Source organism: Lepisosteus platostomus, chromosome 7 (assembly GCF_059453375.1).
Source record: "Lepisosteus platostomus isolate fLepPlt1 chromosome 7, fLepPlt1.hap1, whole genome shotgun sequence".
NCBI lineage: Eukaryota > Metazoa > Chordata > Actinopteri > Semionotiformes > Lepisosteidae > Lepisosteus > Lepisosteus platostomus.
The window spans coordinates 14,246,842-14,266,273 of NC_142617.1; the positions used below are offsets into that span (position 1 = coordinate 14,246,842).

Below are 19,432 nucleotides of genomic sequence, written 5' to 3' on the forward strand. Positions count from 1 at the left end.
AACTTATCAATATAGGACTTTTTCCATCTATTCCTGAGCATGAGATGGTTTTCTTATGAGTTTATTATAATGAGTAGATTTCTTTTTATCAATGAAGTAATAAAGCATTTCTTTGGTGTAGTCCTTTTACGTACCATAAATATATGTCACAGAGTTCCATGGCCTTTTTAAATAATAATTAAAAAAACATGTTTACAAAGATCTCTCTCTTCTTTCCAACTTGTTTCACAAATTCTTTTAATGTTGATTATGTATGTAAACCTGTTAATGAAGAAGCCATCTAAAGGATTTACACTGAGTTTTTTAGAATTTAGCATTAATAATGTTTAATTAGCTTATCAGCAGACAGGCACTGCATTTATCAGAAGCTCACAAGGGTTTAATCAGCCATTTTAAATGCGCTACAGGTTTTATTGCCTTGCTGAGCATTTTCGTGGTGGGCCACCTTATGGTTTGCAGAACCAATTCAGAAAGTCAGCAGTAGGAGATTTAACAGGGACTATTAGACTTAACAGAGTTACTGAAAACTTGATTCCAAAAACTGGCAGTGTTTGCGGGCCTGGTGGCTGATGGCGGATATAAGCTCACTGAGATTTACAAAGTATATCCAGTAATCAGAGGACTACTCTTTGCTGAAGTATGGAGAAAAATAGAGGCTTTAGGAGAAAGGATACATTCTTTGCACTAAATTGAAAAATGTTTGCCCAATAACCAGTATATTGTTGAGTTGGATAAGTTTTAGAGCAGCAGTTTTTTAAATGCAGCTTTCTGAACAGTTGTGATGCCTCTTTGTGTAATTGTTCCCAGGAGAGGACAGCAGAGCTTTCACCAGACACCTCAAAGCACTTGTTTGATTTAAAAAAATGGCAGCATTAATCAGAAATTAGAAAGCATTATGAAAAACAAGTGTTTTTTTAAATCATGATCGATTCATGTTCAAGCAGTATAGTTTTGTGTAGTCTTAGACAATTCTAAAGTTTAGCCCTGGTGGTTCTCCCAAGAGGCTGAACCACAAGAGGTATTGTAGCTCTTTCAGCCCCTCAAGCCCAAACACACTTGGAGTCTGGCAAATCTGTTCCGGTGAGGCCTCCTCACTTTTGTCACTTCTAATCGACCAAATTGACTGTTACGTGCACCAGTGACTAACAGTTCGTATCTCAATCCAAAACTTTCAAGCTCATTTGGACTTGAGCTCCATCTTTGCAGTTGCTCTTCCCTCCCCTCCCCCTCCTGTGGGCTGCACAGGTAAGCATCAGCTCGCTGCTCCCTGCCAGCAGATTGTTGGTGAGCCAGGCGCAAACCTGGCTATCATGGGGCCCCTTTCCTGCCATCACACTCTGCCACCACCGTAATAAAATAAAGCAGCATATTCGCTCATTCAGAATTCATCCTCTGAGCCTCCCGGCAATCTACTCTGGCAGCAAGCGGAGTTTGTGATATGTCAGTGGTGCAGCAAATCGCAGGCTGCCACATCTTGTTCTGTTCCCTTACTCTTCATGTCTACGTTTTAAAGTATTAAGCATTAAATTGTTAAAGTTTTCATGTTTTGAGAAGGTGCTGGTGCCTAACATGGAGGTCCCATAGCTGAGTTCAGCATATGCAGCTAGAGATTGTTCTAGCTTACCATATCTGACCTTCGCTTTCTAGAAGTATTTTGTGTTGCCATTTCCATACCTTTAATCCCTCAATGAGAAACCAGTTCAGAGGGTGGCAGCTGTTCAGGAATGACTTTTTATTGGGCATCCAAGCCAGTCAGCTATTTATTACTCGTCAATATATATTTTTCTAGATGTAACCGTATGTATTATCTTTAGACATACAGTAAGGAGTCTGTATTTAATATAAATTTGTAATGATAATAGCAGTCCTGGAAATTTTTAATTTGCAAATGAAGCCTAACTTTAATCTGACAGTAAAAGTTAAGAACAAATAAGGTGTGATTATGGAGTGATTTAGCTACACGTAGCTACAGATTGTGCAGGTAAGTGTGTATTTCATGGAAATATTTTTTACTTAAGTAAATGTTCTTGTTTCTTATTAAATAGCTATTTTTATATTTATCAGGATTTTATTATGTTTTTGAATTTATTATACACTGTAAATTATAAACAGTCCTGTGAAGCCCACTTGTAACAGATTACATTGTTTATCCTGGTACGCTTCCTCTCTTCAGACTCTGAAAAGTCTATTTTTTCCCAGTTATTAGTGAGCATGACAAAGGATAATCAAAGCAGAAATGACAGCAGGGAAATCACTGAACCCACAGAACTCTATGAAATAAGCAAGAAATTGAAAGGAGAAAGCAAATGATCCTGAACGACTATTGCTTTTAAAAGTTTCTGAAAAGCAATTGTGCACTCTAGATGACTTGAAAAATATATTATGTGTTGGCAAGGTGCCATTGACTGAAATGCCCTGTGGGAAACCGTTTTGGCTTGAATACAGAATTCCCAGTGAAGACGATGAAATTGTGAGGTCTTCTTTTGTTTGGTTCGTACAGATAACCTTTTCTTCAGGGTTTCAGCTTTCTTGTTACAGCTTTTTAATGATTTGGCATATGGTTCTGTACCAGTTTTTGGTAAGAATACCAACTCTTCACAATATTCATGGAATATGTTGAAATTTGCGTCTGTAAACTGTCTTTAAGGTAAACGTCTGAGGAAAGGGGATTTCAGACTGCCTTATTCTCTTGTCTTTTAGATTTGAAGGAGATCGTTTTTGTCATTCAAAGCCAAAGAAGTTCTTTCCACGCAAAACGCGCAGAAGGATACAGAGAAGAGCTGCTACAACAGGCCAGAAGCCTTGAACAGGTAATTGTTGATTTCAGTATTAACATTTTCTTTTCAAGCTAATAGAAACATGTTAATGCAAAGTGCAGTTTCTATTTTAGAAAATAAATTGAAAATATAGTTTCACAAGTTATATGCACAGCAGGAATCTGCATGTCAGTCTGTCATCACTTACAGAGTGTGATTTGTTTTTATTTAGAACTAGGAATTGGAGTATGTTTTTTTTTCCTTCAGTTAATCTAATTTCCCAAGAGAATTCTATTTCAGCTGATTGTTAAGTATAGTTTTGTGAGAAATGTGAGAAATTATAAAAACCAAAATAGTATGAAACGAGAAAATCCCTGCTCATAAAATGGTCCTAGCTAACAGTCCAAACATATCTGTTTTGCTGAATCAAAAGGAATAGTAGGGGTAAATTTTAAATTGTAATAGGGGCTAAGTACATACAGTAATTCTCTGTTTTTATATGCCTCATCCTGATGTGATAATGTCTGAATGCACTTGTGTTTGTACCGCAAAGCAATAAATAACATACTGTACATCCCGTTCATCATTTGTAAAGGATGAGTAGATGCCCAGTAATATTTCAGGTAATTTATTTTCTGTGACAACTATCAAGTGGCAGCTATTTTTTTAACTATCAGCCACTAATCCATATCTTGTTAAACTCTGTGAGCAAACCTGGGATAAAAATTGTGTGATCCTGTGTTTCAAAAGCAGATTGGAGTGCCAAAGATATTTGCATTCCAAACAATTCTCACTTGAAATAGATTAACCCCTTTTGTTTTCAGTTGAGTGACTACTTTGTAGCCTGATCTACTCAGAGCAATCTCAGAAGCTAGTGGTACTGTAGGTCTGGCCAGTAGAGGAAAGGTAGACCTCTAAGGACACATGGTATACCACTGTAGGTAGAGCTGTTGACCAATCAGTAGGTTGCACTCTCTTCTGGACCATAATTTCCAACTAAATACCTGTGCTTTAGGAGGTAATATGCTTCAGATCAGATGTTACAACAAGATCCTGACTACTTGGTCATTAAGGATCCATAGAATTGTATTGTTCAGTGTTCTGGCTAAATTCCACTTCTGGCTTGCCCAATCTGGTCTACCTAATGTTCTCCCTTAATGCAGATTAATAAAGCAGTTTCTTCCTTCTCTGCTTCTCCTTATCTTCTGTGTAGTGGGGCTGCTGGTACATAATGCCTGCCACCTACAGGTGGGTGCTGCACTTCGGTGTGGATGGAAGTGGTTCCTGTGCAATGTGAATACACTCTGAGGACCTTGGGATGTAAAGTGCTGTATAAAGGCAGAATTACTTATTTTTACTTGTCTTCAGAGATATATTTCGGTAGAATAAGAAAGATATGAAAAGGAGAGAAAAGATCTTAGAATATTATAAAGTTCTGTCTCAAGCTATTTGTTGAATATCTCTTTAAGCATGGTCTTTCTAAACAATGGCAGTGCTGAAACCACACTCTGCCGACTGAAGACAGAATGGCTCAGATGTTGTGAGTTCAGGCTTGGGTATTCTTTCCTCAATCTCACTGGATGAGAATAGAAACAAAATCAAATAGGAAGCACAGCACATCCTTAATTAAAAGATCTTTTAGTTCAGACTGGTGATTCTGAAATTTATTTATAGTGCCCAAAGCTGAACACAGCTGACACACAACACTGATGATTAAAATGATACTTATATCTCAGATATACAAGTTTAAGAGTACTAAAAGGCTCTGAAAGTTTGTTAAGAATGTATTCCAACATTCTGATCTTAGACCTTTAGCCAATGATCTTAACAAATGGCCCTGACATTTGTGTTTGCACTATTGATAGATAGGGAAGAGTACATAAGAGAGAGTTAAGATTGTTCTGGAGATAAATTATTAAATATCCTCTACAGAACTGCATTAATCCCAAATGAAACATGTTATGTTCTGAATTTATTAACCAAAACCTAAACTGTAGTATTTGTTGGAAGCTCCACAAGGTGTCAGTATTGCTCTTAAATTAGAGTGCATTTGGGATAGAGAATTGAATGTCCTTTTTATTGTGTCCTGCAGAGGAAAGTATCCTGTGCAGCTGACATACACAATGTCATGCGAGATCCTGGCTTTTACAGTGATATAATCAGCACACACTAGTTTCAGTTACCATTCTAGAAGAAAGTTTTTATACTTCTCACATTTTGAGACCTCAAGCTTTTCAAAGTAATCATCACTAAAGGGGTCATAAAGCAGTGGTCAGAATATGATAACCATGGTGTGTTCTTCATTTTTGTGTTCTTCCTGTTTCATTGTGTGAATTATATGCTTAAAGTTCCAGACTTTCTGTACCTTATCAAAGCAGTTTTGTAATTTCCAGGTTTAGAGAAAGTTCCATAACATGGAATTCTGACCTTTGCTTCCTAGACGTATTGTACCTTAGGTGTAGCACTCAGCTGTGATGTTGACTTGTAATAATTTGTTCACAGTAACTAATGTGAAGTTTTGTTGTTTGCTGGCAAGCTTTTCTGAAGTGTTGAACTGCAATCTAATTTGTTTATCTTTAACAGCAACCCACAACAGAACAAGACTTCTTTCACAGATTTTGCAGGGAAAGAAATCCCTGAACTTCTTACAAAACCTCTTGAAAATTCAAATGCAGAGCTTTGCTTGTGTTACAGTATTTATGGAATAAATTTATGTCTTGGTTACATTGGTAGAAAATGCGTAGGAAAGATAAGTGCTTCATTTGTAGCTTTCTGAAAAAAGGACATAACTGCATAGTTAAAGCTGAACAGTTACTTTAAACCCCATGATCCCACAGGAACTCTGACATGACCTGTGTCACAACCAGAGTGATATTAGAGATTTCAGATATTATATATAGTCATATTAGAGCCCCTCATCTGACACTAATTCTGTCTGCTTCATTGTTGTGAATTAAACAGTAGGAACAAGTGACCATGTGAGGAATCATTTTGTAATGCAACGGGGTTCAGGTGGGCGCCCTCGCCTGCTGCACCGTCAGGGACGCGAACCCTGGCCTCCGGCGTCACTCAACAGGGACCCAGCCTGGTGAGCTAAAGAGAGATCTCCCCCCAGCCCAGTGGCTGTGGTCCTACTATTACAGGGAAGGGAGGTGACATCACCGCTCTGGTAAGCCGGCTCTTACACACTCACCGGTGGCCGTATGTGTTATATTGGTGTCAGAGTGGGATGGGATAGCCCTTCGCCGAGGACGGCGAGTTAAGCGGGGAAGAGTGTAACGGATACGGCCACGGGTGAGTGTGTAAGAGCCGGCTTACCAGAGCGGTAACGTCACTGCCCTTCCCTGTAATAGCAGGGCCACAGCCGCTGGGCTGGGGGGAGATCTCTCTTTGGCTCACCAGGCTGGGTCCCTGTTGAGTGACGCTGGTGGCCAGGGTTCACGTCCCCCACGGTGCCGGGCCGACCTGTGTAGACCTGTGCTGTTACAATATCCTGTCTTTCGGAAGAGTGTCAAGGCTGAACTGGAGCGATTTGCAGATGCGAATTTTTAACAGAGAAGGGTGCCATTTCTTTAAGGAGTTCCAGTTCTTATTTTCTGCCGCTCATTAAAAGCTATATGTGAACACAGACAAGACGGGTAGATTTCTGAAAGGAAGCTATGACTATGTACAGTAATTACTGTTCAGTTTGTTTTTTTTACCTTCTGTTCACAAATGTTGAACTTGAGAAGTTAAAACTTTGGCAATTAATATGATTTACTACTAGAACTCTGTACTTTTTTAATTAATAAGCTTATAAGTAGTTATGTGGGAAACTCATAAATAAAAAATGCAGCAAACAGCTACAACACCTTCATTCTTCCTGGTGCTGCATTTCAGCAGTGGGGGTTCATAGATGTAAATTAATTCTCTAAATAGCGTAGGTAGATGTGTCTCCCACTGCTGCCGTTTTGTTTATCTTGTAGTTTGTTTGGAAAGCGTGATGCTTGCCTTCAGATTCCCACAGTGATAAATGAGAAGACAAAGCAGCCACCTCAACAAGCGTACTTCGCACAGTGACACTTGCACTTTTCCTTGTAACACAGATGGGTCTAGTGCCAACTAAGTGTTATGTACCCCTTGGCAGTGTTCATGTGTTATTGGGATGCTTGGGCACGTCGTGTTCTCTGTGCATTGGTAAGATGATAACGTTTGTCCTTGGTGTTACAATTTTGCTGATGCTTGTAAGTGCAGTGCTCAGGGATCCAATACTGAATGCCACAGTGCACATTATATCTCAAGTCAGTGATCAGAAGTAATGATTTTTAATCAATTTGTGGGCTGGCTCTGATTAGCAAATTTAATACTGCTTACTAAAGTTGCATTTCAAAGGGCCTAATTGATGTGGAAAGGGAAAGGATGCAGTTACACTCTAAATTTAGAGTGTATATTATTTACTCTATATTAAGAGTAATATTTGTAAAAAAAAACAACAACTCTGGTTTGAATATATATAGAGTATAAATAAATAGAAATAAATAAATAAATATATTTCTATAAACGCTGCACAGACGCATGTGATTCAGAAGCATACAGTATTTACTGAAACTGCTGTGTCTTGGGCCATGGGATAGAGCAGTGGTTCTCAAACTTTTTGGACCAAGTACCACCCCTGATCAAACCAAAGCATCCATGTACCACCTACAAGTCATCTTCACATAGGAACCCCAGAAAATCTCAATGACCAACATGAGCGCACATGCGTGCACACACTCACATACACATATACTGTAATACATATTATAATAATAAACTTTATTTGATATAGCGCCTTTAAAGGTGGCTTCTCAAAGCGCTTTACAGAATGACAAAAGGAACAACAACAATTAAAAATAAACAATAAAAAAGCACCATTTCAGTGAGAGGGATGAGCCTGTTTAGTCGAGCAAAGCAGCTGTGAATTCATTGGTCGAGCCTTAATACAGTTCACAACAGAGTCTTAAAGATTTAAAATTGTCAGGCATTTTCTTGACTGCCAAGGCCTCGCGGTGGATGCTGCACGGTGTCCACTTCATATCTGGAGCAACCTCTCTAATTTGTTCAACTACACCGCTGTGTCGGCTTGTCATTGCTCTGGCACAGTCTGTACAAACTCCGACGCATTTTATCCAGCCGATGCCATTCTCTTCGATAAATTCACCCAGAAGCTGAAATATGTGCTCTCCTTTAGTTCCTGTTGGTAGCGGCTTACAGAACAGAAAGTCCTCATGGGACATGCCCTCAAACTCGTATCTAACATAAACGTGCAAATTAGCCAAATCAACGACATTTACAGACTCATCTAATTGCAGTGAAAAGCATCTGCTCATCTTAATGTGCTCTATCAGGGTACTTTTGACATCATGCGCCATATCAATAATTCTATGAGTGACTGTGTCTTTTGGAGGGGGCAGCAGGTCGAGCTGTTTAGCAGCTGTTTCTCCACACATAATACGTGTCAGCTCTTTTGCCAACAGTAAACAGTGTTCTTCACAAGTAGTGTGGGGCTTACCTGCTTTAGCAATCTGCAAGCTTGCATTTTCCCCCTGTATAATAAGATTTTGAATAGCATTCTTTTAGAGATGTGATGAGATTTTAACAAAACTTGTAAAATCTTAGACTTTCTTGTGTTATTTCAGCTAAATCTAAAATCTATAAGTTTACCTAATCTTGAGTATGAACCAATCCCTAGTGTAAATTCTTGAAAGACCTTATTATCATGTCCATGAAATTCTACTGCATTATCTTATTGGACTCTTGAGATTGTCAGCTTTTTCAGCTTTTGGCCTTTTTATTGATTGCAGCTTTTAATTTCTTCACTAATGAGACAGAAGTGTCATTAAACAAATCACAAAATGATTTGGAATTCTGTTTTTTTTCTTTTTCACTGGAGACTTTTTTAACAAAAGTGCAATTGTAATTTCTGTGCAATTTTAGAATCTAATTTAGAGTGAAAAATCTCTTCAGCAGTATGTCAGAGGCCAGTTTACATTTAGAAAATTAAAAAAAGTTATCTTTCCTAGTAATGGAGTAAAAATGAAATTCTCTCATGAACTTGGCATATTAGTAACTTATCAAGGGAATTAGCCCCTTGGAGTGTTAGCCTCTTTTCTTCCTTAATTAGCTCATTTTTGCTGTGCCTAAAGTTTTATTTTTGTATTTGGTACTGTCCTTTTCAACATGATTACAAATAAGGAATCCTATGGAAAATTATTTGAAAAAGATGAAACAGGTTTGTAGCCTTGCATATACAGTACTTCAAACTCCTAAAGAAAGGAGTGGAGCCTTTCAGGCAAACTGTTCTCATAAGGCAAGTGAACAGATGGCTCAATGACTATTTTTTCATTATCCACTTTCTTCTACATTTGTTTTGTTTCGATAGCATATCCCATAGTAATAAATACTCATTTTGCCCTGTTTCTATTTCAGCAAATGATTTCTCAGAGCCAAACAAAGGATAGTGACATGGTGAACCAGAGCAGTAATACACACGCCAGACTGTTTGAAAATTAGTTCAGCTGTAAGAATTGGCTAGCTTTGCAAATGATATATGGTCTTTTTATTGTTGATAATGAATATGCAGCAAGTGGAAAGGAGAAGTGCTGTTCTTTAAAGTTTAAACTTTCCGGTTCTGGGCTTATACAGTTGTTTATTCATTAGTGTTATTTATCTCTCAAGAAGGTCCAAGGTAATATAATATACTGTATGTGTGACATCTTTTATATCTGAGGCTTGGCATTTATTAATATGTAAATAAATTCATTCTAGGTGTTACTTTAAGTATTGCTTTTTTTACCTATAAAGCATACTTGTTACCTAAGCATTTCATGTGCTTTTTCCACACAAGCCTGTCGCTCAATTGAAGCCTTATGAATAATATTTAATGACTCCTGTTGTTTGCCATCAATCCAGTTGTTTGGTCCTTTAGGGGTTTATTGTTTTGTGCAGTTTAAATTAAAAATCTCATTTCATCCAAAGGAATTTAAAATGGTGTTATTGACAAAATAATACTTTTATTTTTACATTAACTTTAAGGAGATTCTCTGTCCAGAGACAAAGGGTTTGGGATGTTAATGAATAAAAATGCTTTTTGAGGTCTCATTAAATATTGCCCTTGTAATTTTGTGCATGTCACTCTTGTTGAAGGAGGAAGAAAATGAAGGACACTTTGGAAGAATTACAGTAGTTCTCTGTTACTTGGGTTGCTCATGGTGGATTAAGCTGTATGTACATACATTATTTGGAGATAAGGTTTGAGCAGTTAAGAATAGCCTTCATATAATGACTGAAATCCTAGCCAGATTAAAAAATAATGAAATTCAAATAAAATCAATGAATGTGTTTTCCAAGTTGCTGTTACTTTCCAAGTATATCTGTAATAAAATATTGCATATTGTTAATAAACAATGTCTTAGTTAGAAACAGGCACATTAGATCTTAATTTCTGGGTTTCATTTTTCCCATCTTACCAGCATTTAATAACCATGAGTTTAATTAAAAGTACTCTAGGGCCTAGACCCTATTATGCCTTTATCTGCTAGCTGAAATGGATATAGGCATTTAACATTTTGGTTCACAGTTTGTGTATTGCACATTTAACACATCTTCACACATGCTCCTACTGCAACTCACCGTTAGGATACCAGTTTAACAGAAATGGTTTTGATTTAATGTATTTACAATTAAGATGTTCTCAGGTTGGTTTGGGGACAGTATTAAATATGAAAGTAATTCTGTTTGCCTTGTGAGACATACGGCATACAGTATGTAAAATTCACAAGCTGTGATGTTTACAGGTAAAAATGATCTTCCAGTTATGTTAAATTGAATGAATTCATTTAATCAGGGACTTATTATTTGTAAATTGTAGTTGGTTATTTGGAAATATGGCTGTTTTGGAGATTCACTTTTTAATGTTTACATTATACCGTTTTCCAATAGGTCATTTAGTACACAAGTATAATTACATAATAATATATTTAATTCCTTATATATTGATAATGATTTAATTATCTATCAGTTCTAGAATTTGTAATATTATCTGTATTGTTCAGCAGTACCTGGTTAATACAGCTTATGGAATAGAGGAGGTCTAAATTAATTCTTTTCAGACTTGTTAAAAATATTTACAATTGATTTTCCACTTATGTGCCTTGTATTGTATTACAGTCACAACTTTATTTGAAAGGTGTGTCTGAGGCCATAAATCTTGCCTTTATACGACAAAGCTAAATATTGTGTTGAGGAAACAAAAAGGCTTCACTCTTCACCGTTCGAAAACCTTAGCTCTTCTGACTTTGTCTTTGAAAAGTAAGATTTATGGCCTGAAAAGCATGTAATCATGTAAAATAATTTGAGATACAAATGAAGGTAATGGTAATCAGATGCAGCACTTTAACTGATTTCACAAACACAAGGCAACTTAAAGGAATGCATAATGTGTTAGCAAAATCAGTAGGATGGAACATTTAGACTTGTTTCAAGATACATGCTTGTAATTCAGGGGGTAGCTGATCAGCATAAAAATGGCATTAACAACACCTATTGTAGTTTAATTAGGCTTCAGCTTCCTATATTTATATTAAACATTCTATCTTGTCTTGGATATCTGTTAAGCCTGAACATATGTTCAAATTTACAATCAATCAAAACATCCGAAGAGGTTGACTTGTGTTATGCATTAATTCACCACTGTGCTCTTTATCGATGTGCTTTTTATGTGACTGTCAGTCATTTATCTGAGTAGACAAGGAAACTGTAGAGCAGGTATATACAGTAGAAATCATTTCCTGATTACATTTTATCTGAGCTCTTACTAATAGGTATAATTGCTCGATTGATTGCATAATAGATCTGCAAATAGTTAAAGGTACCTTATCTGGAATGAATGGCATTTTTTAAGTGAGCAACTCTGAGACCCCAGCTCTAGAAGAAGCAAGTCATTTTAGCTGTTGAGTTACAGTACCAAAATTAGTTATATTGATGGTGGCATCACGTAAGAAGTCTTACAAACTTCAAAAGATGAAAAAAGCTGATAAATGCAATATTGAGGAGAAAAGATAGAAGTTGTAATAATAATAAGGTGTGCACCAGCACTTGGTGAATCCCAGGCTTATTCTGCTGGGGAGACGGCCTGACCTCGATCCAGCAGCCGTCATTAGAACATAAGAACTGTTACAAACAAGAGGTCATCTGGTCTGTCTAGCTTGTTTGGTGGTTTGTAGTTAATTGATAAAGGCATCTCATCCAGCCGTTTCTTGAAAGAAGCCAGGGTATCGACTTCAACAATATGGCAGGGCAGCTGGTTCCATGCTCCCACAACCCTTAGAGTAATGACGTGCCTCCTGTTCTCATTTCATAAATGCACTGCTATGCAGAGGAAGGGTCATAGCTCTTTACTTGCTTCTGCCATGGTGATTGGTTTCTCAGAAAGGACCTTGACAATAAGTCGTGCAGAAAATTATTTCAAATATTTCAAACTGTTAATTATAAAAAAGAATTGTAGACAAAATAGATGAAGCTTTATATAAAGGGAACATTTACACTGTAATGTGAAAGTTGCATGCTTGCTGAATATTTTTTTTTACTTGAAGAAGACTATTGTTCATGAAATCCCAGAAGTGACTTCAGGAGATCTCAAAACATGATTTGTGCACTTTGAATATATGCTGCAGCTTCTAAGTAATTAACAGTATAAAAACGTTTGTCATGCTTGGAATCAATCTGTTAGAATGTTCTGAGTCAGGACGACCTGATATTAAGAAAAGGTGCTTTACTTTATTAAAAGGCAGCTATCTGCATAATATAGATTTGTTTTTTTCAAGTCATATACCCCAATGTGCAATTAAAATCAATCCATTTTGCAAAAGAAATTAACATGAGAAGCATATAATTATCCTTCAGTTCTTATTTCACGGAAATGTGCTCAGTGATTTCTACTGTTTTATGGAGATTAGAAACTGGGAATGTACCATATAAAATGCAGAAATTCTAATATAATTAATCATTTGCATTATTCTAGACTTTACCTCCTGTGACAGTGTTTGAACTAGTAGAATCATAGAATATAATTTTTTGTCGTGCAGCAATCCCCACTGTTGATTGTTCTCCTGTACCTGTTAGTCAACACTATTGAATCCAATTAAGTACTGTTTGACAGCTTGGACGGTCTGTTCCAAGCTGTGTGTATTATTTTTTAAATTTTATTTAATTTATGCTTGTTCTTAGCACTTGAATCTAAAATTACGAAACCACTCTCTGTGAGGGTGCATTTCTTTCTCAGTTGCACCAGGTTAGTGCCACTTATTGTTAAATATCATGTGTTGTCTAAATTAGAAAGGCACAAACTGTTTATGTGTTTAATATGGAAATGTCTTTCATTTGTTCCTGAAGGGTAAATGTGAGGGACAGGGGTGTGAGGACACTCTTCTCTGACACACAACCTTCAGTGCCAAGTTCCACTCGGATCAGATTTAATACCTTGTACAAATGTCATGTACTTCTTATTACACACCATTGTGACAACCCTGGGGCAATGCACACACTGACATCTATTCAGAGGGATGCATGCTTTTTGAAGCCATTGGGTTGATTAAACAGGAAGCTGTTTTCTTAGTGGTTTATGTTGTTCAGTTGAGAAATGAACAGAACAGAGAGTACAGTGATATGACATTGAAACGGAACAATGGTCAGTCATGCAGTGAAAGAAAATGAGCTGCATGACAAAACAAGTTGAAATAAATACAAAACAAGAACAGCATGGAGACAGATATGCTCAGTATACAATATTTATACCAATATATCATCACTATAAAACTCATTACCTGGTTAGGTACTGTGTACTGTAGAGAAAGATGGCATTTGCTTTAGAAATGTAAACAGATTCGTTATCTCTGTGGAATTTCTTGGCACAATCTGCTTTTTTGCATTTTCTCTGAAGAGGACACCTTAGTGTTGGGCTTACTATACTTTAACTCCAGTCATCACTGTTGGCATGCTGATCAGTTGCTCTGACTTTAATGTAAATGCACGGTTTAATGATAAAAATATACTTAGTCACTTGTGTTGTGATTATTTTTCTGCATTTAACAATAGAGGAAAGTATCTTATCTCTGATGTAGTGTTGAAAATTGACAGATTTTTGCCCGCAGAGCCATATTTCCCTTGTCCCATAATATGAAGCTTTTGAATTGGAAGTGTATCATTAGGAGCAGGACATCTTTGTGTGAACATGGTCAGTGTAACCATGTGCTGAGTGTGAAGTCTAACACTAACATCTCCCTTCTTTTATACATTCTTAAAAAACATTTACATCAAATGCGGTTGGCACATGAAAGCTGTGCCTTTTATTATGTACTGTATGTATAATATGTTTGATGTATGTCACCATATGATAGAAGTTGGAGGTTGGATGAAAACTGATGTGATTTACAGTATCATGTTGCAGCATGCATTTGTTTATTTTAGATAGCACTGTGCATGTTCTAATTGGCCTGTGGGAGTTCTGTTTGGCACAAGACAATTCTTCCTGAGTATTGGAGGCAAACTTAACATTTGTTATTTATTCGGCCTTTTAATCTCCCAAAGCTCAGTCTTTCTGAATAAATGTCAACACACTTCTGTGTTCTAAACTTTTATTGTATTTTTTTAAATTCCAAATATTTAACGTCAGAGTTGGCAGCAGTTCCTTAATAATTTCACCATTGCTGAACGAACCAAGCCACGTTAAAACTGTTTACTGACAGAAGGTGCAAAACACATTTACCCGCTATTTCTCACTTTTACAGTTAACCTGCTATTATTTCCTATGTTTCACACTTCTGAACTGTTTTGATAAAACCTATGGACCAGTTAATGTTTCCAGTGGTTTGCTGCCTTCAGGAAAACGCATGGGTTCTAATGTGTCTCAGAGTTTATGTAAGTAAAAATCAGTTTCTCCTTTATATATCCAACATCCTTTTCCCTAGTGTCACCCAGCAGTCAGTGTTCCAATAAGTCCTCTGAATCGTGAAGCGGAAAAGTGAGCTCAAGGTCTTATTACAGATTAGTTGACTCTGTCCTGCAAAGCAGACTTGGGTTTTGGATTTTTTACAGACACTAATTAGGGTTTAGTGCCAATGTCCATTTTATTTAGGTACAGGTATGGAGGTTTTTTACTTCTTAATCAATATAATGTTACCTTATTATAACCTTATTACCAGTATAAGAGGTACTGCTGTACATGAAATAGATTAATGAACCAGGACTAATGCACATTCTGTAATCATATCCAACACCACAGGTTTGGCCTGTATGACAAGAGGACTGCCTTAGTCTTACAATATGTTTTCTGACCACAGTTACAGGTCTAGCATTATAATGTAATTGCATTTATCCAAATGAGACATATGTCTCATAGCAAAAATAGTGGCTATATGTCAGATCAAAAAACATATAGTACTGAACTCCATAAAGCAATTGAAAGCCAGCAAAGAGAACGGGTTGGAAGAGGGTAGACAAAGTTTGTGGAAGAATCCCAGGGGTTGGATGGACCGGCAAACGCAGATGATGATGATGATGATATACCTGTATTTTTCTTTTTACTTGGACTGTCCTGTTGTTGTAGCCATTTGCTTTGCTAAACATGCAAATATTATTGAAGCAAAAAGGAACCAGTCATTTTGTATGTCAGTAGTTCTGGTTCTGGTACCAAGAGCTGATTTGCTCTTGTTGATATCCTACATAAAAAAAAGATTTTCTTGTGGCTAATTGTACTTCAGGATTGACTTCCCTAGCAGCGAAGAAAACAAATTATCCTGGACCTTGAAGTCATTCTTTTTTCGAAACAATTTTCATTCCTACGAGAAGAGCAGGCTTATATGAGTCACTTTTAGTACGTCTGCAATGTATTTTTCACAGTTAACCAATTTTGTTTGCTACTGTGCACCGCTGGAGCCAGGATCTTTTAGGCATTACATTGTACCCTCTATGTGCTCAGTAACCGTGACATTAAGGACACTGCTACAACTTAACATTTCTATGCTGCAATTCCCAAATGGTCAGATGCTGCCCCCTGATGATTAATATGCCCTCTTTTATTCCTCTGTACATTTTTACATAGCCATTTCTCTAAGCTTACAGATGACAGCATGCTTGCTTGAGTAGTTTATATTCTCATCTGCAGAGTGGTCCAGTCGTCCATTGACCTTGTATTTTTTTTCCCTGAGTCTCTTCTTGATGAATTTCTTATCAAACAGTGGGGTAGAGATGGCCTTCCAGCTTCTGCTGAGTAGCACAATTCATTTTAAAAATGAGCTATAGTTGAGTAGTTAAATCAGAGCTGTCTTCTTTATAAAAAGAAGGAGAGATCTTTACCCTCTTCATAATGTATTGCAATAGGAATCTCAAAGAGTAAAAGTATTTTTCAAAAAGCATATCCAATTACAGGGACTGAGCTTTATAGAACTTTATAGAACTTCAAGATTTTTTCCCTGATGTACTATATATTGAGCTTCAAAAGCAAGATGTTGCTTGGAACTGCTTCTAACCAATTCACAAAATTATTTTTATAATAACTATCTTTTTCTATGACAGTTATTTTGTTAAAGAAGCATGACATACTGTAGGTAAATTCCTTGATGCTGATCAATGATGGTTATAATAAAGCTTGATTATTAGGGATCCACTATGAAAGTATTAAGCTAGTGCAGTGTTTGTGCCCATCAATAAAAACTGTGCATTTGATGCTTTGCTCACAGTTCCAGTGTCTCCTGGGATTCTGTTCCATTCCTGTAGTAGAGCCCAGAAAAGCATGTGCCAGTTCACTGGTCTCTGGGGCCTTGATGTCATATTTCATCCCATCTTATCCCACACGTTCTCACTGGGGTTTGAGTCTGGCAAGTGGGGTAACCTGGTATAACTGCTTTCTCCAGCTGGGATTTCTTGGAAAATCACTCAATCAATAAATGACCAATCAATCGAAATGATACCAGAAACATTCAATTAATATGCAATATCAGTGTATTATTTTAAGAACTTGCATTGGTGTACTGACACACTGAGCATCAAAAGAGAAATATAATTGTAGATGCTGAAGTATTAATAGGACTATAATGAGGAAGAGGGTGCATATATAGTAAAGAACTGAAAATGTTCATTGAATGAGAAGACCAATTAGCTATCTGTTTGGTCCATCTCATCTGATATTTGAAGCTTTCGGTCTAGTCATGTTTTAGTTGCAGAAGAGAGGAGATCTACTGAAAATAGATTTCAGAGATCAGAAGTTAAGTAAAATGCATTAAGCAGTAGGAAAGAAAAAAAGCTGAATTAAATAATGAAATTGCTTTGCTAGTTAGAAAAAATGTTAAGGAAAGGTTGTTGTTTTGAGCAGTATGGACTTAGGTTTTCTTATTTAAGATTTTAAGATATTGGAAGAATGTGTTCTTTTTCTTTGGTCTCTCAATAAAACAATAACTATATATCTAGTGAAAAGTGCACCTCAAATATTGTATATAATTTGCTGTACATTGCTCATCAGTTTTTTGTGTGCTGATTTTCCAGTTTCTGATTTGTTCTTTGTTCTATTTTAACCAATGTCAAAGTCAGCAATAACAAGCATATTTTTGTCTCATCCATGTAATTAATGATTGACATCTATTAAAGGAATCATAAGGTTTTATTTTAAGAACTCCTGTATCTCAAATTAGCTGGAACTAATTTTGCTGTGTGGAATTAATATACTGTATCTGATCTCTTCCAAAAATACTGTGATGTGGATGAGAGCTGATAATACAATGAACAAAATTAACTCAAGCATGCTATAGAGATATGGGAGTATAGAAAGAATTACTGCTGATAGAGCCTAGAATAACTACAGTTTTAGCAAATGGCGAAAACTTTTTTTCAGTTTAGCTTATAGCAATATGTAAAAGTTGTTTTTAAACATATTATATTTGCTGTTCATGATTTCTTCTTTAGGTTTTATTTTATTGTTTTGAGAACATATTATAATTAAATATATAATTCCTTGAGGAGTCTTCTTGTAGGGAGGCTTAGTGCAGTATGTTATGTTATGCTTTCGATATATGTTGTTGTCTCATATATGAACTATGCTTTGAATGCTAGTTTATAATAATAATAATTGCTTACACTTATATAGCGTTTTTCTGGACACTCCACTCAAAGCACTTTACAGGTAATGGGGACTCCCCTCCACCACCACCACTGTGCAGCATCCACCTGGATGATGCGACGGCAGCCATAGTGCGCCAGAATGCTCACCACACATCAGCTATCAGTGGGGAGGTACAAGATCCAGGTACTGACCAGGCTCACACCTGCTTAGCTTCAGTGGGTTGCCAGTTGTGAGTTGCAGGGTGATATGGCTGCTGGCATATAGTTTATAACATAAACTCATTAATTTTATTTAAATTATTCAGTACTATAAAAGATTGTGTATGTCTCTTTTGTGCCATTTCATATCTCATTTTACCCTAACTGAATTGTATAAGCTCTTCACTACTGTATTAAAGCATATACAGTATGTTCGTTAGACTGCCTTCTTCTTGTTCACTCTTAAATTCAATTTGTTCATTGGATTTTCAGGGAAAACAAAGAATATTACATAGTACCACATACAGTAATGAACAAATGTGAACAATCCTTATGGTATGACAGATGTGGTACCTAACCAAACTGTGTAAATCCGACTATAATATAAAAACAGGAAGAAAGGAGTACTTACTTCTTGTTGACTTGAGCTACTTCATAATGGGCAGCTGAACTCAGGATGGCAGTGAATCACCTGTTATGTACCAACATAAGATTGATTTACCCTTCATTTTATTAGATCTGGGATCTAATAAGCAGAACAGAATTTGATAGTGGTACTGTAAATCTGTAAAAATATAGTGGTACTGTAAGGCTGTAAAAATATATATTTGGAATTTCCATATGATTAATTTATTAAAAATTGATAGTTCCCATCAAGTTTTATCCTGTTTTAGTCGAGGGCTGTTCTAAAAGATCACTGCTGTTTGTTTTCACATAGTTCAGAAAGACTCGGGCACCACTGATGACCACATTGACTAATAAGAACAGATCCTCATTTCCGAAACTAAAGCCTGGCAAGTGTGTTTGTGTTTGCATGGTGCCAAGGAGCTAGGCCGTTTTGGTTAGCTAAGAGGAATTGACGTGAAACTGTTTAAATAATGTTTTTGTTTCCTTAAATTGTGTCCTGATGAACAGAACTGATATAATTCCCATTATCATATATAGTGTGTGTACCTACTTACAGTGCCTTGCGAAAGTATTCGGCCCCCTTGAACTTTTCAACCTTTTGCCACATTTCAGGCTTCAAACATAAAGATATAAATTTTTTATTTTATGTGAAGAATCACCAACAAGTGGGACACAATTGTGAAGTGGAACGAAATCTATTGGATTTTTGAAACTTTTTTAACTAATAAAAAAATGAAAAGTGGGGCGTGCAAAATTATTCGGCCCCCTTGCGTTAATACTTTGTAGAGCCACCTTTTGCTGCGATTACAGCTGCAAGTCACTTGGGGTATGTCTCTATCAGTTTTGCACATCGAGAGACTGAAATTCTTGCCCATTCTTCCTTGCAAAACAGCTCGAGCTCAGTGTGGTTGGATGGAGAGCGTTTGTGAACAGCAGTTTTC

General features: G+C 36.6%; 1 protein-coding gene across 3 annotated transcripts in view; it reads left to right on the forward strand.

The window, feature by feature from the left end:
• The window catches only part of b3glcta (beta 3-glucosyltransferase a), a 99,171-nt gene that overhangs the window by 28,279 nt on the left and 51,460 nt on the right, over nucleotides 1-19,432 (forward strand). For all 3 annotated transcript variants that reach the window (XR_015940050.1, XM_088639398.1, XM_088639396.1), the window contains exon 4: nucleotides 2,701-2,810. Coding sequence is in view for 2 of the 3 variants with exons in the window: in XM_088639398.1 (XP_088495524.1) it covers nucleotides 2,701-2,810 (110 nt within the window). In the remaining variant the exon portion in view is untranslated. The remainder of the gene's footprint in view (nucleotides 1-2,700; nucleotides 2,811-19,432) is intronic.